Here is a 17,134-nt window from a genome sequence, read left to right on the forward strand (position 1 = left end):
GTTGTGAATTTGTGTTTCCGTCATTACTGCTGCTGTGAATTATCTCATTCCAATGTTTTAGAAAAGTACAGAGGGACAAGCTTGTAATACTCCCTGTTCTCATACTAATGATCAGTGTCTGATTTCAAATCCGCTCTTTTCCTCTGTCTTAAGTCAAACACATTGTTGAAGGTTCCACTGCAATGGTGTGGCTCTCCAAGAATTGTTGGACTCCAGCACCCATCAGCTCCAGCCAGCATGGACAATGGTCAGGTTGTTGGAATTACAACAGCAGGGATCCTTCGGTTAGTAACTGAAGGGTTAATTCTGTGTTGCGCATACCCCAATCTCTCAGGAGTGAGAGACTTCCAGGGATCCCAGCACTTACCCAGCAATGCCCCTCGGTCAGAGTGAGGCACATTTTTTCAGCCCAAAAGCCATACTCCCTTCCAGACAACCAATGAGCCACATGTCAGTGGTGGGTGGAGCCAGAGGCAAAAGTGGGTGGAGCAATAGATGTACATTTTATCTCTGTGTGCTAAGCTACTTTCCACACACACTAGGGATGGAAAGATCGGTCTGTTTCGGATCTCTCTGTTTCTCATTTTTCCAATGTTAAATTCAGTTCTCTACATTTCTGCAGCAATCTGTGATTTTTTTTAAATCCTCATGAAAATTTGCCACCATTTTAGTGTGAATTTCTCCAAATAAACACATTTTTGTAGGCAGTTTTGACAAAGGTACACATTTTTGCAAGCCATTTGTCATCATTTCATGCTTTTTGCATGTTATTTTCATGCATGTATTAATTTTTATGCACACTTTCCCCTATTATTTGCATTTTTGTAAATGTTGTTTAGTTGGCAAACTGCATCCCAAAATGCTAATAAATCCGAATTTCAAAGGATGGCTGTGCTTTGGTTCTCATATTGTTTCGGAAATTGTGAATTTGATAAATTCTTCTTGAATTGCAAACTGAATTGAAATTCTCACCCATCCCTAACACACACTCACACCCCCTCTCCAGCCTTCACCCAGGCAAGCATGATCAGAGTGCAAGGACTCACTCCAGCCAGGCAAACCCACTCATGGAGGGTGCAGAGCAGGGCCAGGGGGCGGACTGGGAAGATAAAGTGTGGCTGGGGTGTTGGGGAATCACCTGGGTAGAGTTCTGAGGGCCAGATAGAAAGAAAGGCCACATGTGGTTACCTGGGCTGAGATTCCCCACACCTGACCTTAGTTAAAGTGAGGTTGGGGGTGGTTATTAAAAAAGAAAAAGAATCATGCCAGCAGGTCCCCCAGTCAGTAGAGGCCCCTCCAGTGGTGTAGTCATCTGGGATCTCAGAGGCCTTAGACCCTTTACTTTTTTGGGAGCAGGCTCCCTATGTCTCCAGCATCCTACGAGCCAATCAGCATGAAAGAGGAGTGTGTTAGCCACTGAGAAGAGTCTTCTAACCTGCTTCCTTGTCCTTTCCTGCTGATTGGAGCTAATCAAAGTGAAAGGAGATGAGTCGGCCCCTGAAAAGGCTCTCTTCAGTAGCTGACACTCTCCCCTTTCATGCTTATTGGCTCGTAGGGGTGCCTGTTGTGGTGGGAGAAGGCATTAACAAGGATCTCATTTTCAACGCACAGCAAAAAAAAGGGGGGGAGGCATGGCTGCGACTATCATGAAGGGACCCTGCATGTCTGAATTTGCCACTACACTATTGGGCTCCTCTTCATTTTACACAATGGAAACAGACATACATTTATTGGTTATTGAATTTTTAAAAGTCAGAGACATGGGCATGTGTAAATACTGTGTTTTGTTCCAGTCCTCAATATGACAGACAGAATGGGTCTTTTAAGCCCTATCACACGGCTTTGAAGGGTCACCTTCTTTATGCAATACGTATTTACACGCTTGGAAATCAACAACTGCTCTGCATCCAGGAGGAGGCTCTACAACACCACCATATCTGAAAAACACAAAACAAACTAATGTGTAAAGCAAGGTTTATCTTAACTTGCAGCAGTCATTTGAGGAACTGAGCGTTGGCAAATTTATCCTTTCTATGTTGCTATAAAATTACCCAACCACCCTCGCCAAGCCATGACAAAATGCAGACTTTTCATGAAAAACAAGACATTTTGTACCATGTTTGATTATGACAAGCTTTCCTTACATTTCATCTACTAACAGGTACCAATATTAAATACACTTCATAATCTAAACAGCCTTCAACAGCCTGGTGCCCTCCAGATGTTTTGGACTCTAACAGTGACCTGAATGTACCCATGAGAATAGGGGTCCTGATGCCTTCTGATCTCTTAATCCTCATCATTTAAGCATAATGCTTCACTCTGAGATGTTGGGCCTCTAATCTACCTGAAGTCATCATCTCTGACTAGGGTTGCCAGGTTCAGGGCCTGAGACTGATCCTGTATCTTTAGGAGAAAAGAAAGTCAGCCAACTGCAGGTGTTCTTGCAACCACAAGGTGGAATTCTCCCTTCCACCTGCACAACTTTTAAAGATACAGAAGACCTCTTGGAGGCTGGGCCTGGCAACCAAGAGGTCTTCTGTCTCTTTAAAAGTTGTGCAGGGAAGGGAGAGTTCCACCTTGTGGTTTTTCCCATTACAGTGTTGCAAGAACACGTGACTTTGGCTGACTTTTTTTTCTTCTAAAGATACGGGATCAGTCTCAGGCCATGAACCTGGCAACCCTATATTATACCTAAGCTTGAACACCGTTGGGAGTTCTTGAGATCGGCATCAATTTGAGTTCCAGTTGGCAGCCCTACTTTTTCAGTCAATAAGGGCAACTCAATTTTTGACATTTTGGGACACATCAGTGTACAAAGCCACCTTCAACGCCAGTGACATGTCTCACCTAACCCTAATAGGAGGTGGTATGCTTCTGAACGCCAGTTTCTGGAAACTGCAGGAGGGGAGAGTGCTCTTGCACTCAGGTCCTGCTTATGGTCCTGTTTTTAATGTTCACCACCCAGAGAGCTGTTGCTAGTCAGGCGGTATATAAGCTTAATTAAATAAATAAAATAAATATGGGCTTCCCATGTGCAACTGGTCTGTGAGAACAGGATTCTGGATTAGATGGGCCTTTGGCCTGATCCAGCAAGCTCTTCTTATGTTCTTATGTATGTTTACTTGGGAGTAAGTTCCAGTGAGTTTGGTGCATCTTTTCCCAAGAAAGTGTGCACAGGATTTCAGAAACACTTTAGTCTTATTGTTAGGTTAGATGAAGCCACCGTTCTCCATCTGGCTTCTCAGTGTTAACAGTGATGGGGAACCTGTGGCCCTTCATATGTGGCTAGACTACAGTTCCCATCATTCCTGAACATTGGCCATAGAGGATGGGGCTGGTGGGATTTGGAGTCCGGCAGCATCTCGAGTGCCACAAATTCCCCATCCCTGATCTAGAAAAAATAGATTCTGAGAATCCATACCTCAATGGAGATACAACCCTCTCATCAGGCAACCTTTCTCATAATCTTTGTAGAGGGAGCTTTCTCTGCTGGCTCCATGGTGAGGGAGATGTCCTCTGAACCCATCCAGGGTGACTATGCTGACATTGAAAAGTGCCTTGGTTGCACATAAGCCCATTACAGTTGAAATAGCTGTATTGATTTAAGGATTTCTCTTTAAGGCAAATATTGGGCTAAGCATGGAACAGCATCAAAGCTGTTCATACATTGTACTTGCTGGTCCACCATTATGAATGCCCAGGTTGGTGGTTACCAGGGACAAGGCCCTTTCCAGTGGTGGCACCATACTTGTGGAATTCCTTTCCCTGAGAACTCTACTTGCCCCCCTCTCTTATGGGCTTTTGGTAGCCCCTAGAGACTTGTTCATTCCACCAAGCTTTTTATTGATCTTATTGTTGGCTCCTTATATGCTTTTTAAAAAACCACAAATTTCCTCAGATATGCAGAGAACTGAATTTAAGACTGGGGGAAAAAATAAACTGAGAGAACAGATACTGACAGATCCTTCCATCCCTAGTTTGCTAATTCTTCTCATGTCTGGAACAGAAATCAATCCAGTCCGGTGTACAGTAGGGCCCCACTCATACAGCGGGTTATGTTCCGGACCCCCGCTGTAAAGCGAAAACCGCTGTAAAGTGGATCCCATTGACTTACATTGACCAAAATGGCGCCCGGTGGCAAAAGAACCGCTGTAAAAGCAGAACAAGCGCTGTAAAGCGGGGCCTCTCTACAGTTCACAACCACTGTATTAGCAGAACGCTGTAAAGCGAAGCGCTGTAAAGCGGGGCCCTACTGTATATGATTGATATTTGCTGTTGTTACTTTTAGTCTACAAACAATATGTCATCCCCTTTGCATTGCATTTCCTTTGCATTGAAATGAGTGAGGGGCAATAACATAATGACAATGTAACTTACATAATTTACAGAATTAATTATTTAGATTACATAATTTATGTAATTTTTGTCACAGCAGACAGTGATATGAATAATGAAGCTTTTGCCAGAAGGTGAACTGCAGGGGAATGGAAACAGTGCTGCATGTGACTAATACAGGGCAGAACAGAAAACGATTTCTTACATTCCTGCCTCAGACTGCCTCTAGAGTCTGTTGGCTCTCCTTCCTGCCCCCCCCTTTTTCCTGCCCTACGGCTAATGTCACTTTTGAGATGACACTTTCACAGAGGTGAAGAACTCCCTACCTGCTACAGCATTGCATTGTATTTCTGCTGCATTCACATCTCATGCACTCAGCTGTATTCCAGGCGGACCCAAATGGATGTTTCTTCCCATCATACGTATCAGTACATCCATCTGGAGTCACTGATGTACCTATGAAGTAAAAAACCTTTTAGTTTTATCTGGAACTGTGCCAAAATCTCCAAAAATAAGCGAAACCCAGCCCCTGAAATCAAGATTTTATCTAGGAAACTGCCTCAGTGCAATGCAATGAACACACAATAGAGCCACTGTTAGGGCTGGGCCAAACTGTCAATTTTGACTTTTCTCAGGTTCTCATTTTTCTAGTCTTAGGATGGTATTCAATGCTAATCCTACTCAGAGTAGACCTACTGAAGTTCATATATATGACTAACTTGGATTCATTAAATTTAATGGGTTTACTCTGAGTACGATGTAGTTGAATATAACCCTCTAGTTTAGTTTGCCACATTTCCACTTTTTCAATTATTATTTTAAAAAAACTCATGAAAATCTGTCAGCACTTTAGTACATGCTTTCCTGATATACACATTTTATGCAATGTTGCTTAATATGCACAGGTTTGCAAGCAATCTTCCGAATATATATACAGTAATTCATTTTTGTGTGTTATTTTCACAAATACGCACACTTGTATGCACATGTTCCCCTAATATACATGTTTTTGTACACAGGTTTTGGTTGGAGAACTGCAATGCAAAGTTTGGTGGATCTCAAAGGAAAACTACATTTTAGAGCATCTGTTATTTTAGGAAGTGCAAATTAGGCAGGTTCATCATTAAAATGCAAACCAAACCGAGCCTCGTTACTGGCTTTAGTACCATACTATTTCAGGCCTTACTGCTGTGCTCTAATTGAAGCCTAAGGTGCAGAAATATAGCATTTAAAGCTTTTGGCAGTGGGAGATGAGTGAAATGCAACTATAAAGCTACGCACATCCAATCATCTCCACAAGTGCAGTGGCTTTATGAAACATTTTAAATGCATACACAAAACTGCTTTTTTAAAAAAAAGAAAGAAAGAAAGAAAGAAAGAAAGAAAGAAAGAAAGAAAGAAAGAAAGAAAGAAAGAAAGAAAGAAAGAAAGAAAGAAACTATCAAGGAAATGGTGAGAGTACACCATTAAAGGGGAGGAAGATGGAGAAGGAAAACATTTCAGGAAAGCATTAATTAAATTCTCTTATACTTCATAGGATGGGCAAATCTGTAATGTCAGTTTCTTACATTTCCAGTCTTAAGTTCAACTGCAGTGGCTGATGTAAATAAATATCTATTATCAGAATGTAGCTTCATATTAAGTGATGTTTGTAGAGTTGCCAGGTTCAGGGCCTGAGACTGATCTTGTATCTTTAGGAGAAGAGAAAGTCAGCCAAGTGCAGGTGTCAAGTGCAGGTGTTCTTGCAATGCTGTGATGGGAAAAACCGTAAGGTGGAATTCTCCCTTCCCCCTTCACAACTTTTAAAGATACAGATGACCTCTTGGAGGCTGGGCCTGGCAACCAAGAGGTCTTCTGTATCTTTAAAAGTTGTGCAGAATTCCACCTTGTGGTTTTTCCCATTACAGTGTTGCAAGAACACCTGCACTTGGCTGACTTTCTCATCTCCTAAAAATACAGGATCAGTCTCAGGCCCTGAGCCTGGCAAACCTAGAGCAGAATGCCTCTATACAGTTTCCCTTCCCTTCAGTCCTGAAGTGGCCTCATTTGCACATCACAGTAAGCCAGAGTATGGCCTACTGTGACCATGTGAATGTGCTGGCTGCCTAGGAGGAGATTGCACCTGCTTTGCTCCTTCCCAGACATTTTATGTTACCACAGGATGGCAGCTAAGCCAAGGTTAAGGTCTTTCCTCCTTAACCACAACCTGTAACCATAGGACAAACCTTGGCTGCGGATCACATGGTTAAGGCCTTAACCATGATCTTAGGTTGGGAAAACTTGCTAAGCCAAACCTTGCAGGGTTCAAATGAATGTAGCCTTTCGAGGACACCTATTACCGAAGAATAGGGCAAGACACCATAGAGGTGTGGGGGTAGAGTGGCTCCCTCATTCCATAGAATGATCCTGCCTCACATTGAGTGGTAACTGGGGAGGGATGGAAGGATCTGTCAATTTCAGTTCTCTCAGTTTCTCATTCTTCCAATCTTAAATTGAGTTCTCTACATTTCTGCAGCAATTTGCAATTTTTAAAGAAAAAATCCCATGAAAATTGTTTAGCATTTTAGTACAAATAAACACATTTTTGTCTGCAGTTTTGACTACACATATTTGCAAGCAAGTGCTCCTAACAATGCATATTTGTATGTTATTTTCACATATGTTCATTTTTATGCACACTTTCTCCTGATATAATCATTTTGTAAACATTGTTTCGTTAGAGAACTGCACTGCAAAATTTGGATATATGTGAATTCTGAAGGATAGCTATGTTTTGGTTCTGATGTTATTTTGGAAAGTGTGAATTTGATAGACCTGGCTTTACATGCGAACTGAATCATAGTTCTTCCCCATTCCTAGGAATTGAGAGGGAGAAACGTGTATAACGCTTGTCTGTTTCTACTTTTGTGCAGGGATGGGATGCATTGGCAGGTGCCAGTTCGAAAGCATTCTGTCAATATTTCCTTTAAAAATATTGATATTATGAAGGAAATACTGATATTAATTATTATTCTTACAATCAATGTTTTAGAGGCAGATTTTTTTCTAAAAAAGCCAATTTTCACAAATAGCTGTGGAAATTCACTGCATTAAAACCCAACCCTCAACTATCGAGAATAAGCAAGTTAATGGGAATTTCAGTATCAAATCCGAATTGGGTGGAATTCTAGCATATACCTACTTCTGTGTCTAACTGAGACTTATCAGCACCCACCCCAAACTACAGTTCCCAGGAATCTGCAGTGGAAGCCATGACAGTTAAACTGGCATAATAACAGAATAAGTCTGTCATACGTCTATAGCCATAATATCTTTTGTAGCAGAAATAATGGTGAATAGACTTTGGCAACATTACTCATAAAGCATGCTCCATCGCACAAGGCCAGTGAGATACAGAAGACAGCTAGGCTGACGATGACTTTCTAAAAAACAAGCAAAAGAAGAAGAAATCATCAAAGAAGTCTTGCATTAAATTCTGTCTCAGTTTGAGATCATTTCCATGCTAAACTGTAAATAACTGCAACCCGGAACAAAACGCATTAGACATTATGGTTTCTCTATATATCTATTTTCTAAACTAGGGGTGTCCAGATTAGGGATGGAATGACATCAATTTCAGTTGTCTCAGTTTCTCATTTTTCTAATCTTACATTCAGTTCTCCACATTTCTGCAGCAATTTGCAGTTTTTTAAAAAAATTCCTCATAAAATTTCTTCAGCGTTTTAGTGTGAATTTCTCCTAATAAACACATTTTTGTAGGCAGTTTTGATTAACGTGTACATTTTGCAAGCAAATTATCCTAATGCATTTTGTATGTTAATTTCAGCAATATATTCATTTTGTGCATACTTTCTCCTAATACAATATATGGATATGCCTAATACATGCATTTTTGTAAACATTGCTTTGTTGGAGAACTGCATCACATAATTCGGATAAGTGCGGACTTCAAAGGATGGCTCTGTTTCGGCTCTCATACTCTTTTGGAAAGTGTAAATTTGATAAATTCAGCTTTAAATGTGAACTGAATAAATTTTTCCCTCTCCCAACTCCAGATGTTGTTGGATTCCAACTTCCACTAGCCCCCAGCAACATTGTCCATGCCCAGGGATGATTGGAATTGTAGTCTGGAGAGCCACAGTTTCCTCACCCATATTCTAAACCAAGGAAACTAGGTCTGCAAAAGTCTGCAATCATACAGAGACAAAAGACAAATACAATTCCCTGCCCACAGATGAGATTACATAATGAGGTAAACCCCAGCCAACCCTATGCCGCATTAGTGCATTAAAGTCCACCAAAATGAAGGGACAAGCACAGGCTGGCTGCAGGTTTCTGGGGCCTTTGGGCACAACATTATCTGTGTGCCCCTTGGCCCCTCCATTTACTCCTGAAACCGTACCCCTCCCTCTTGACCCCACCCATTTAAACGAAATTATATGGCAGCACCCTATTGTGAAAAAAAATCACAAACGTTACCGTTTCAACCATTGCTTTTTAATTTTTTTCTCAGCAGTATAATGTAAAAGTAACTCCTACCTGGGAGTAAGTCCCATCAGGGCTTACTTCTGAGTAGACACCATATAGAATTGCATTGCCAGATGTAGATTCTTGTGATTATTATTATGGTTATGTCACTTTTTTCAAAAATGAACTCAAAAGAACTCACTAAAACTGATATAAAAACAAAAGTAACAACCTAAAATAGCACATTGGATGGAAGGCAGTGAAGGGTGTGCAAGTGTGTGCAGAAACTAGCCTACTGTACAAAGGTAAAATTTACATTTGTTGCCCTACCCACTTTTGTCTCTGGCTTTGCGCACCACTGCCATGTGGCCCCCAGAAGGTTGCCCAGAAGGAAATGCGGCCCTTCAGCTGAAAACGGTCCCCCACCCCCGCTATCAATAAATAATATTGTGAACACGTGAGTGAGAGTAGGCCAGAATGGGGATCTGGATAGAGAGAAGGTACTGGAAACAAACAGCATTATTGTTGAGGCCCAGTCTAGATCATGAGAGAAGTGATAGAAACAAGCTTGAGTTTTAGATGAATGCTTTTGCATTTGAGGTACCTTATCCTCATAACTCTGAATGTCTTTGCAGCTTTCGTCTCCCTACCATAAATCTGCTTCACAGCACCTTCTCCATCATTTATACCTAATCCAAATTAAACAAACAGCTGAGTGTTGTTCAGTGCAAAAGAATTATGCTTACCATCTTACTTTTTCAACGAGCTGCTGGCAAACTCTTCTTAGGGGCAGGGGAATGGCTCTGATGATCCTCACTTTAGTCTATGGAGAATCCACTAGCCCCTTTTATACTAACAAGAAGGAGGCAGGACACAGAGAGAGAGAGAGATAGGTGTACTAGAGGGCCCGGGAAATGCTTGTCAAGAAGAACATACTTGCTTCTGATTAAATCGATACTTCTTTTGCATAGAAATTACAACAGCAGCTGGTGGAGTTTTATCGCTTTGAAGATATTTGCTGATAAGTACAGACCTGAACTGGAAACCAGAACAAGAAAATCTTGTAGAACATCATTGGACCAGCATGATGTTGAGCGCTGCATGACGTCTGGCTCTAGATAATTCAATTGGGGGAAATAACCAACCGTGGAACCCCCTTGTGGGCTGAGGAGAAGGGCCTGAAATGGAGTCCTCCATGTGTGGGGAAAAGACTTGGGGAGGGCCTGATGGAGAAGGTTGCTGAGTTGCAGTCTTTCATATATCGATTGCTCAAAGTGGGATAGGACAGGGTGGAGTGAGATTCAATCCCACTTCCCCCCCCCCAGAATGTTGCCTTATTATGAAACAATATTTCTTGTGCCCCTGAAGAACTTTTTTTTAAAAAAAAGTTTTGGTAAGAGACAAAAAGAAAACATCAGATAATATAAAGATGTTAACATATAACAATGAGAACAGTAAAACTATCTTGTAAAAATCACAGTTGAGACATTTGGATACATCAAACAACACCAAATGAGGAAAGAATTTAAATTAATTTCAAAATAACTATGTTACCTCACAGAGTGAAAGTGCTAAGTATCACAGAATGTCCATATACACCACCTCTTCAAGAGTTGTAGATCTCACAGGATGCTGCTGGGAAGTGTGGTTCATTATTACATCTGTAATAAAATTCCATCAAACGGCAAAAGGTGCAGTAGTACCATTTAGAGCTCATAAAAGATCAGTAATCTTTTCCGAAATGTCAGTGTTCCAGGTATTATCAAGCCAAAGAGAGCAATTCAAATCTTGCAGGGTTTTCCATTTCTGTGCAATTGACAGTCTTGCTGCAATTAACATAAAAATGAGTTAAACTAAACATCCATATTCAAAAACAGACAAAATTGTGGTGTAGCCTGTGTGAGGTCTCTTATTGCGCAAGAAGGTCTTCCCAAAGTGCATTATGCATTTTAATATTTTCAAAGGGTATTTTAATATTTTATGAAGTTCATATTTTTTCACTACAATTATGTGGTTTTGCCTAGATAAGAACATCAGGAGACACCTTCTGGATCAGGCCAGTAGCCCATCTAGACCAGCATCCTGTTCTCCCAGTGGCCAACCACTGTGAGTTCTTTGATATTAATGGTTTGGTGTGCATCCCCATTTTTCTGTGGGCCTAGAACCATCCTACATCTTTTCAGGCAGACTGACCCAACTATCCTGCTTCTTTTCACTCTATTTTCTGCTTCGCTCACTGCAAATATCTGGTGTTTGTGTTGGGCTGGTGCTGGTTCAGGGCACAGCCAGGGAGAATTTTGACCAAGGAGAAGATGACTAATGAGTTTATAGCAACTCACGAATTGAAGGTGGGCAGTTTCAAAGGAGACATTGCAAATATTGTGTCATTACGAATGGAGGAGGAATCTGTTTCAAACATGTTTATACCCAGCATTTGGTGGGTCTGATGCATGAACAAAGGTTGCCCACATTGGACCACCTCTTGCATGTAACTAATTATATGCAACCCCCCATATTTTATATATATATATATATAATAGTCAAGTCCCATGTGGTATTATATATCTGCAGTATAATTTTGTAAGTATTAGCACATAGTTATTTTTATACAGTTATTTGCATTGTTGTCAGTGTTTTATTTATGTGCTGGTTACTTTAGGAAACTGGGAATGTGTATTATGCTTATAATATGTGTGTAATGGGGATGGGTGAGAATTTCAATTCAGTTCACATTTCAAGCAGAATTTATCAAATTCACAATTTCTGAAGCAATATGAGAACCGAAACACAGCCATCCTTCAACATTCACATTTATTAGAATTTTGGGATGCAGTTTGCCAACTAAACAACATTTACAAAAATGCACATATTAGGGGAAAGTGTGCATAAAAATGAATACATGAGTGAAAATAACATGCAAAAAGGCATAAAATGATGAGAAATGGCTTGCAAAAATGTGTACCTTTGTGAAAACTGCCTACAGAATTGTGTTTATTTGGAGAAATTCACACTAAAATGGTGGAGAATTTTTTGAGGATTTTTTTAAAAAAAATTCTCAGATCTCTGTAGAAATGTAGAGAACTGAATTTAACATTGGAAAAATGAGAAACTGAGAGAACGAAGGCAGATCTTTCCATCCCTAGTGTGTAATCATATAATAATGTGTATAATATGCAAGAATTGCCCATAGTTTTAGCAAAACCAGTATGAAAATAACTCACCTCATCGAGATCAAGAAGCAGGAAGGGGACTAGAAAAATCCTATGTGGATAAGGTCAACATTGAGATTTTGAGAAAATTCCATCCCTCATTGTCATTTATCGTCAATCACATCAAAATACATTATATGGCTTTGCCAGCTGAATCTCAGAGAGATATTTATTGATAGCTCAAGAAGCTGATTAATCCTTCTGGCACAGATTTGTTGTTATATGCCTTCAAGTTGATTATGACTTATGGCGACCCTATGAATCTTTTTTGGATATATTCATAGGGTTTTCATGATAAGAGGTATTCAGAGCTGGTTTCCCATTGCCTTCCTCTGAGCCTACAGCACCTGGTATTCCCAGGCAGTCTCCCATCCAAGTACTTAACCAGGCCTGAACCTGCTTAGCTTCTGAGATCGGATGAGATCGGGTGTGTTCAGGGTAGTATGGCTATAGGCTCTGGCACAGATACATGTCAGAAATACTTGACAGAGGGTGTCTATCTATAATAACATTACTAATTTTTTGTGATGTGATTTAAGTTGTTTTTAATGATGTATTTTAAAGGGTGGGTAATTAATAATAATGATGATAATTCTAAAGGAAACACTTAAATTATGAGTTGTGTTCTACTCAGAGTAGACCCATTGAAATTAATGGGCCTTAGTTGTGCCCATTCATTTTAATGGGTACACTATGAGTAGAACTTAGCTGGATGCAACTGGCTCTGCTTATGGCCCATATTGTGCATACTGATTTGCTAGTAGTGCACATTCTGAACCTAAGAAGAGCCTGCTGGATCAGGCCAGTGGCTCATCTAGTCCAGCATCCTGTTCTCACAGTGGCCAACCAGGTGTCCAAGGGAAACCCACAAACAGGACCTGAATGCAAGAGCACTTTCCCCATCAAATTGATGGTGATGAGTGGCTCCAGAGATCCAATCCTGCCTTCCATCTGGAAAGTGGTTTTTCATCCTTCTTCATGTCACAGCATTAGGTTAAATAAGGGCTACATCCTGTGGAGCTGAATAGCCTACCAGAATCCTTTCCTTCTGGCTTCCATGCTTGCTGCTATAGAGAGGTTAACCAAGATGCATAGGCTATTATGGACCAAGGGAGAATGAATGACTTCAATTTTAAATTAGTAACATGGGATTATAACTGGGGTTGTACAGCAATTTACCATATTTGGCCTTTAACCTAAAAATCTTAAGACATTCTTAAAGCAAGAAAAAACAGAACAAATTCAGAAGATGGTGGGAAAGAATGCTATAGGTGAAAGTCCTGTTTGCCGTATTCCATGAGTACAGCGTTACTTTTAGTCAAAAATGTGATGATTGCAGTTTTGCCTGGGGTCCTTCCTCCTTGTGCACCCAGCCGTCCTTAGACAGGGTTTGCAGTGTCACCGAGAGTCATATTTCCAGGTTGGGAAAGAAGAGCTTTAGGGACATCAGAACATAAGAGGGGTCCCGCGGAATCAGATTAAAGGTCCATCTAGTCCAACATCCTGTTCTTGAAATAGCTGGTTAGATGCCTATGGGAATGCTGCATGCAGGACACGAGTGCAACAGCAGTGCTCTCTCCACCTGTTTTCCCCAGCAACTGGCATTTGGAGACCCACCACCTCCAATACTGGAGATACTATGCAGACATTCATAGCCTTACCCTCTATGAATTTCAACCTCTTTTAAAGGCATCCATGCTGGTGGCCATCACGACATTGAAGTGGAAAATTCCACCTCTGAGGGTCGTTGGTATTAGCATGTAGATGAGATGGATGGGGACAGATGCTGTGACAAGACAGGATAGATAAGAGATGATTACGTGTGTTTTTGCATCCCTATGATGGAGAATTACCTGACCAATCACGCAGTCAGGTGGGGGCGGGAAACAGGTAAAGCCCCTTATTGGGTACCTTAGTTAGGACACATGACTGTACCTTGTACAAACCTATAAAAACCCATGAAGTGGGGAAGAAGGCAGTCTCCCGCCATAGCACACGCTAGCAGGGACTCCTTACAATTGTAAGTATAATAAACAGCTGTAAGCTTCAACCTTCCTCAGTGTTGTTTCCTGGACAAGGACGCCATAAGGAGAAAATTCCACAACAACACTTTGTGGGAGTGAATTTCACAGTTTAACTATACTTTTATTTATTTATTTATTTATTTATTTGTTGCACTTGTATACCGCCCCATAGCCGAAGCTCTCTGGGCGGTTTACAGCAATCAAAAACATTAAAACAAATATACAATTTGAAACACATATTTTAAAAACAATTTAAAACTCAATTTTAAAATTTAAAACAATATAAAAACAATTTAAAACACATGGTAAAATGTCTGGGAGAAAAGGAAAGTCTTGACCTCGCGCCGAAAAGATAACAGTGTTGGCGTTGTGTGAAGAAGTACTTTCTTTTGTCTTCCTGAATCTTCCAGCATTCATTGGATATCCACAAATTCCAGTGTTACAAGAGAGGGAGCAAAACATCTCTCTGTCCAGTTCCTCCACATCATGCATAATTATACACCTCTAATTATACACCTATCAGAACTGTACACCGAATTCCAAGTGCGGCCTCAGCAAAGTTTGCACAAGACATTATGACAGTGACAGGTTGTTTTTTTTACAGATGCCACACACTCCATCAATATTTTCATCAAACTATCCACCAACACTCCAAAGCCTCATTCCTGGTCAGCCACTGACAGTTCAGACCCCATTAGCATATATGTGAAGTTCAGGGCTTTTTTAGTCCAATGTGTATCACTTTGCATTTGCTTACATTGAAGCACATTTACCATTTTACTGCCTGTTCACTTGGGATGGGATGGAATTTAACTGGATTCAGCCTTAGCACCAGATTTTTAAAGAGTCCGCATATAGTCTACCTTTTGTGGAGTGAATTGATTTGCTCCAAACTTCAGTGGCTTTTCTCAGCACCAGATTAGCTTCAAGCAGGGAGGGAGCAAGCCAAGCTTACTGACCAAGGTTGGTGATTTTAAACATGCCAGAAATACAGCATTTTGAGAATTAATGCTGTTTATTTATTTATTTGATTTATATCTTGCTCTTCTTCCCAGTAGGAGCCCAGGGCAGCAAACAAAAGCACTAAAACCTTTAAAACATCATAAAAACAAACTTTAAAACACTACAACATCTTTAAAAATGTTTCTTTAAAAAAGCTTTCAAAACACCTTCTAAGATTAAAAACAATTTTAAAAAGAAGTTTTAAGGTCATGTTAAAAAGCAGTTCCAACACAGACGCAGACTGGGATAAGGTCTCAACTTAAAAGGCTTGTTGAAAGAGAAATGTCTTCAACAGGTGCCAAAAAGATACAGTAGGACCCCGCTTTACGGTGTTCCGCTTTAAGGCATTCTGCTGATGCGGCGGCTTTCGTTTTCCATTTTAAAGGGTTTTTTCCCCTTTTGCGCCGTTTTGCGCCGTTTTCGTGTCATTTTCGCGAGACATGGCCCATTCAAGTCGATGGGGTTCCGCTTTACGGCAGGGGTCCGGAACGGAACCCGCCATATAAGCGGGCCCCTACTGTAACAGAGATGGTGCCGATAATTTAACTGCAGATAATTTCTGAACAAGTTACAAAGGGCAGCTTCCAACAATGATCCTTGAGGGACTCCACTTCTTATATCCCCCCATTGTGAGAACTGTCTGTTTATTCTGCCTGACCCTGGCTCCAGAGAGAGGCTGCAGTTAATCGCACAGCCTCTTGCATCAGCTCCTGGCTGGGTCAGGAGGCATAAAAGCCCAGCTGCCCTTGGGTGGTGGGTCTGCTGCTGGCAGGGTCACCACCAAAGGGGTGACACCAAAGGGTGTTGTCCCCAGGGCCAGTGGTATCATTAGGCCAACTAGGCAGCCGCCTAGGGCGCAGACCTCAGAGGGGTGCAGCACTGACCTCTGAGGGGCACAGTTTTATACAGATTCATTTTTTTAACCCTTGGGAAAAATGCAACTAAAATAAATTTAGCAGTTTCAAGTTTTATGCTTTTCATTTTTTCTGCAAGACATCTGTTTTTGAAAATTGAAGTTAGCAATTTTTTGGGAGGAGCAAGTAGTTAGCCTTGCCTAGGGTGCAAAATAGCCTGGCACCGGCACTGGTTGTCCCTTAGGGAGGCCCTTAGGGAGTCCTGAGGGCAAGGGCACTACCCTCTTCTTCTTTTTTTAACCTATCTAGAGGAGATTGGTAGCGGAGAGGGTGTATGCCCCATGTGTAGTTCCTGCACAGGGTGAGAGCCTGTGCAGTGAACTGAATGATAGGAGAAAGTCACCAGGTGCCTTCAGAGTGAGAGTCTGTAACTGGCAGAAGGCTGGCCCTCCCTGGGTGTGAGACACACCCTGCCCTGTGTGAAAAATATTGAGTGGGTCAGACTGTTCCTAATTCTCGCAGAGAATTGGGATAATTGGGTCAGGTAGGTTTTGTTGGTGGGCTCTTGTTGGGTCCATATTAGGTGTTTAGCTGGAGTCTTAGTAAGGAGAAACTTGGGTGATGCCACCTCAATTTCGGTGATCATGGGTAGAGGGAAATATAGCCATAGGGAGGTGGTGAATTACCATAGAAGACGAGGGCAAGACTATCTACTCCTTGTTCCTTGCTGCCACTCCTCTCATGGATGGGTTCCTCGTTGCTCATGTGCTGTGCCCACTGGCCTGTGTGTGTTGTTGTTTAACACCAGATTGGTACACAGTAAGATCACACTCATCCATGATTTGATAATGGATGAAGGTGCCAATTTGGCATTATGGAGACCTGGGTGGGTTAGCTGGGAGGAGTTCATCTGACCCAGCTTTGCCCACCTGGATACTCGGTGCAATACCAGCACAGGCTGCAGGGTCAGGGAGAAGAGGAATTACTGTGGTCTACAGAACTTCCATCTCTTTCACCAGAAGCTCCAGTCTTGGAGCTGCCTGTGAGGGCTTGCACCTGGTGTTGGGCCAAGGAGACAGTAAACTAGGTTTGCTGCTGGTGTACCATCCACCCTGCTGCCCCGCAGCTTCTCTGACTGAGCTGGCGGAGGCCATCTCAGCTGTGATATTGGAGGAGCCCAGAATGATAGTCCTGGGTGATTTCAGTGTCCACGCTGAGGCTGCCTCTAGTGTTCCAGCTT

The 17,134-nt window shown here is 41.6% G+C and overlaps 1 protein-coding gene and 1 non-coding gene across 3 annotated transcripts; both read right to left on the minus strand.

Annotated features, from left to right (window-relative positions):
- Positions 1 to 1,730: 1,730 nt before the first annotated feature.
- LOC133368469 (small serum protein 2-like) lies at positions 1,731 to 9,612 on the minus strand. Of its 2 annotated transcripts, XM_061592732.1 has the most exons (4): positions 9,552 to 9,612; positions 7,694 to 7,760; positions 4,665 to 4,794; positions 1,731 to 1,937 (listed from the first exon to the last, which is right to left on the minus strand). In XM_061592732.1, the coding sequence occupies exons 1-4, from the start codon at positions 9,552 to 9,554 to the stop codon at positions 1,823 to 1,825; spliced, it is 315 nt and encodes a 104-aa protein (XP_061448716.1). In that variant the 5' UTR covers positions 9,555 to 9,612; the 3' UTR covers positions 1,731 to 1,822. The 2 variants fall into 2 exon arrangements, 1 of the variants encoding a protein (XP_061448716.1); XR_009758650.1 differs by lacking the exons at positions 1,731 to 1,937; positions 7,694 to 7,760; positions 9,552 to 9,612 and adding an exon at positions 5,907 to 6,016 and having other exon boundaries at positions 4,708 to 4,794.
- Positions 9,613 to 12,349: 2,737 nt separating this feature from the next.
- LOC133368858 (5S ribosomal RNA) lies at positions 12,350 to 12,469 on the minus strand. Its single transcript, XR_009758775.1, has one exon. It is a non-coding gene; the product is annotated as a 5S ribosomal RNA (ribosomal RNA).
- Between the last annotated feature and the right edge of the window lie 4,665 nt (positions 12,470 to 17,134).

The sequence above is a fragment of the Rhineura floridana genome, chromosome 12 (genome assembly GCF_030035675.1).
Source record: "Rhineura floridana isolate rRhiFlo1 chromosome 12, rRhiFlo1.hap2, whole genome shotgun sequence".
Classification (NCBI taxonomy): domain Eukaryota; kingdom Metazoa; phylum Chordata; class Lepidosauria; order Squamata; family Rhineuridae; genus Rhineura; species Rhineura floridana.

Excerpts from the sequence above, each read along its gene's own strand:
- LOC133368469 (XM_061592732.1), bottom strand. Across the intron at positions 4,795-7,693 it reads CGATGGAGCATGCTTTATGA|GTACATCAGTGACTCCAGAT; the intron begins GTAATGTTGCCA and ends TTTACTTCATAG. Across the intron at positions 1,938-4,664 it reads ACAATGCAATGCTGTAGCAG|ATATGGTGGTGTTGTAGAGC; the intron begins GTAGGGAGTTCT and ends TGTGTTTTTCAG.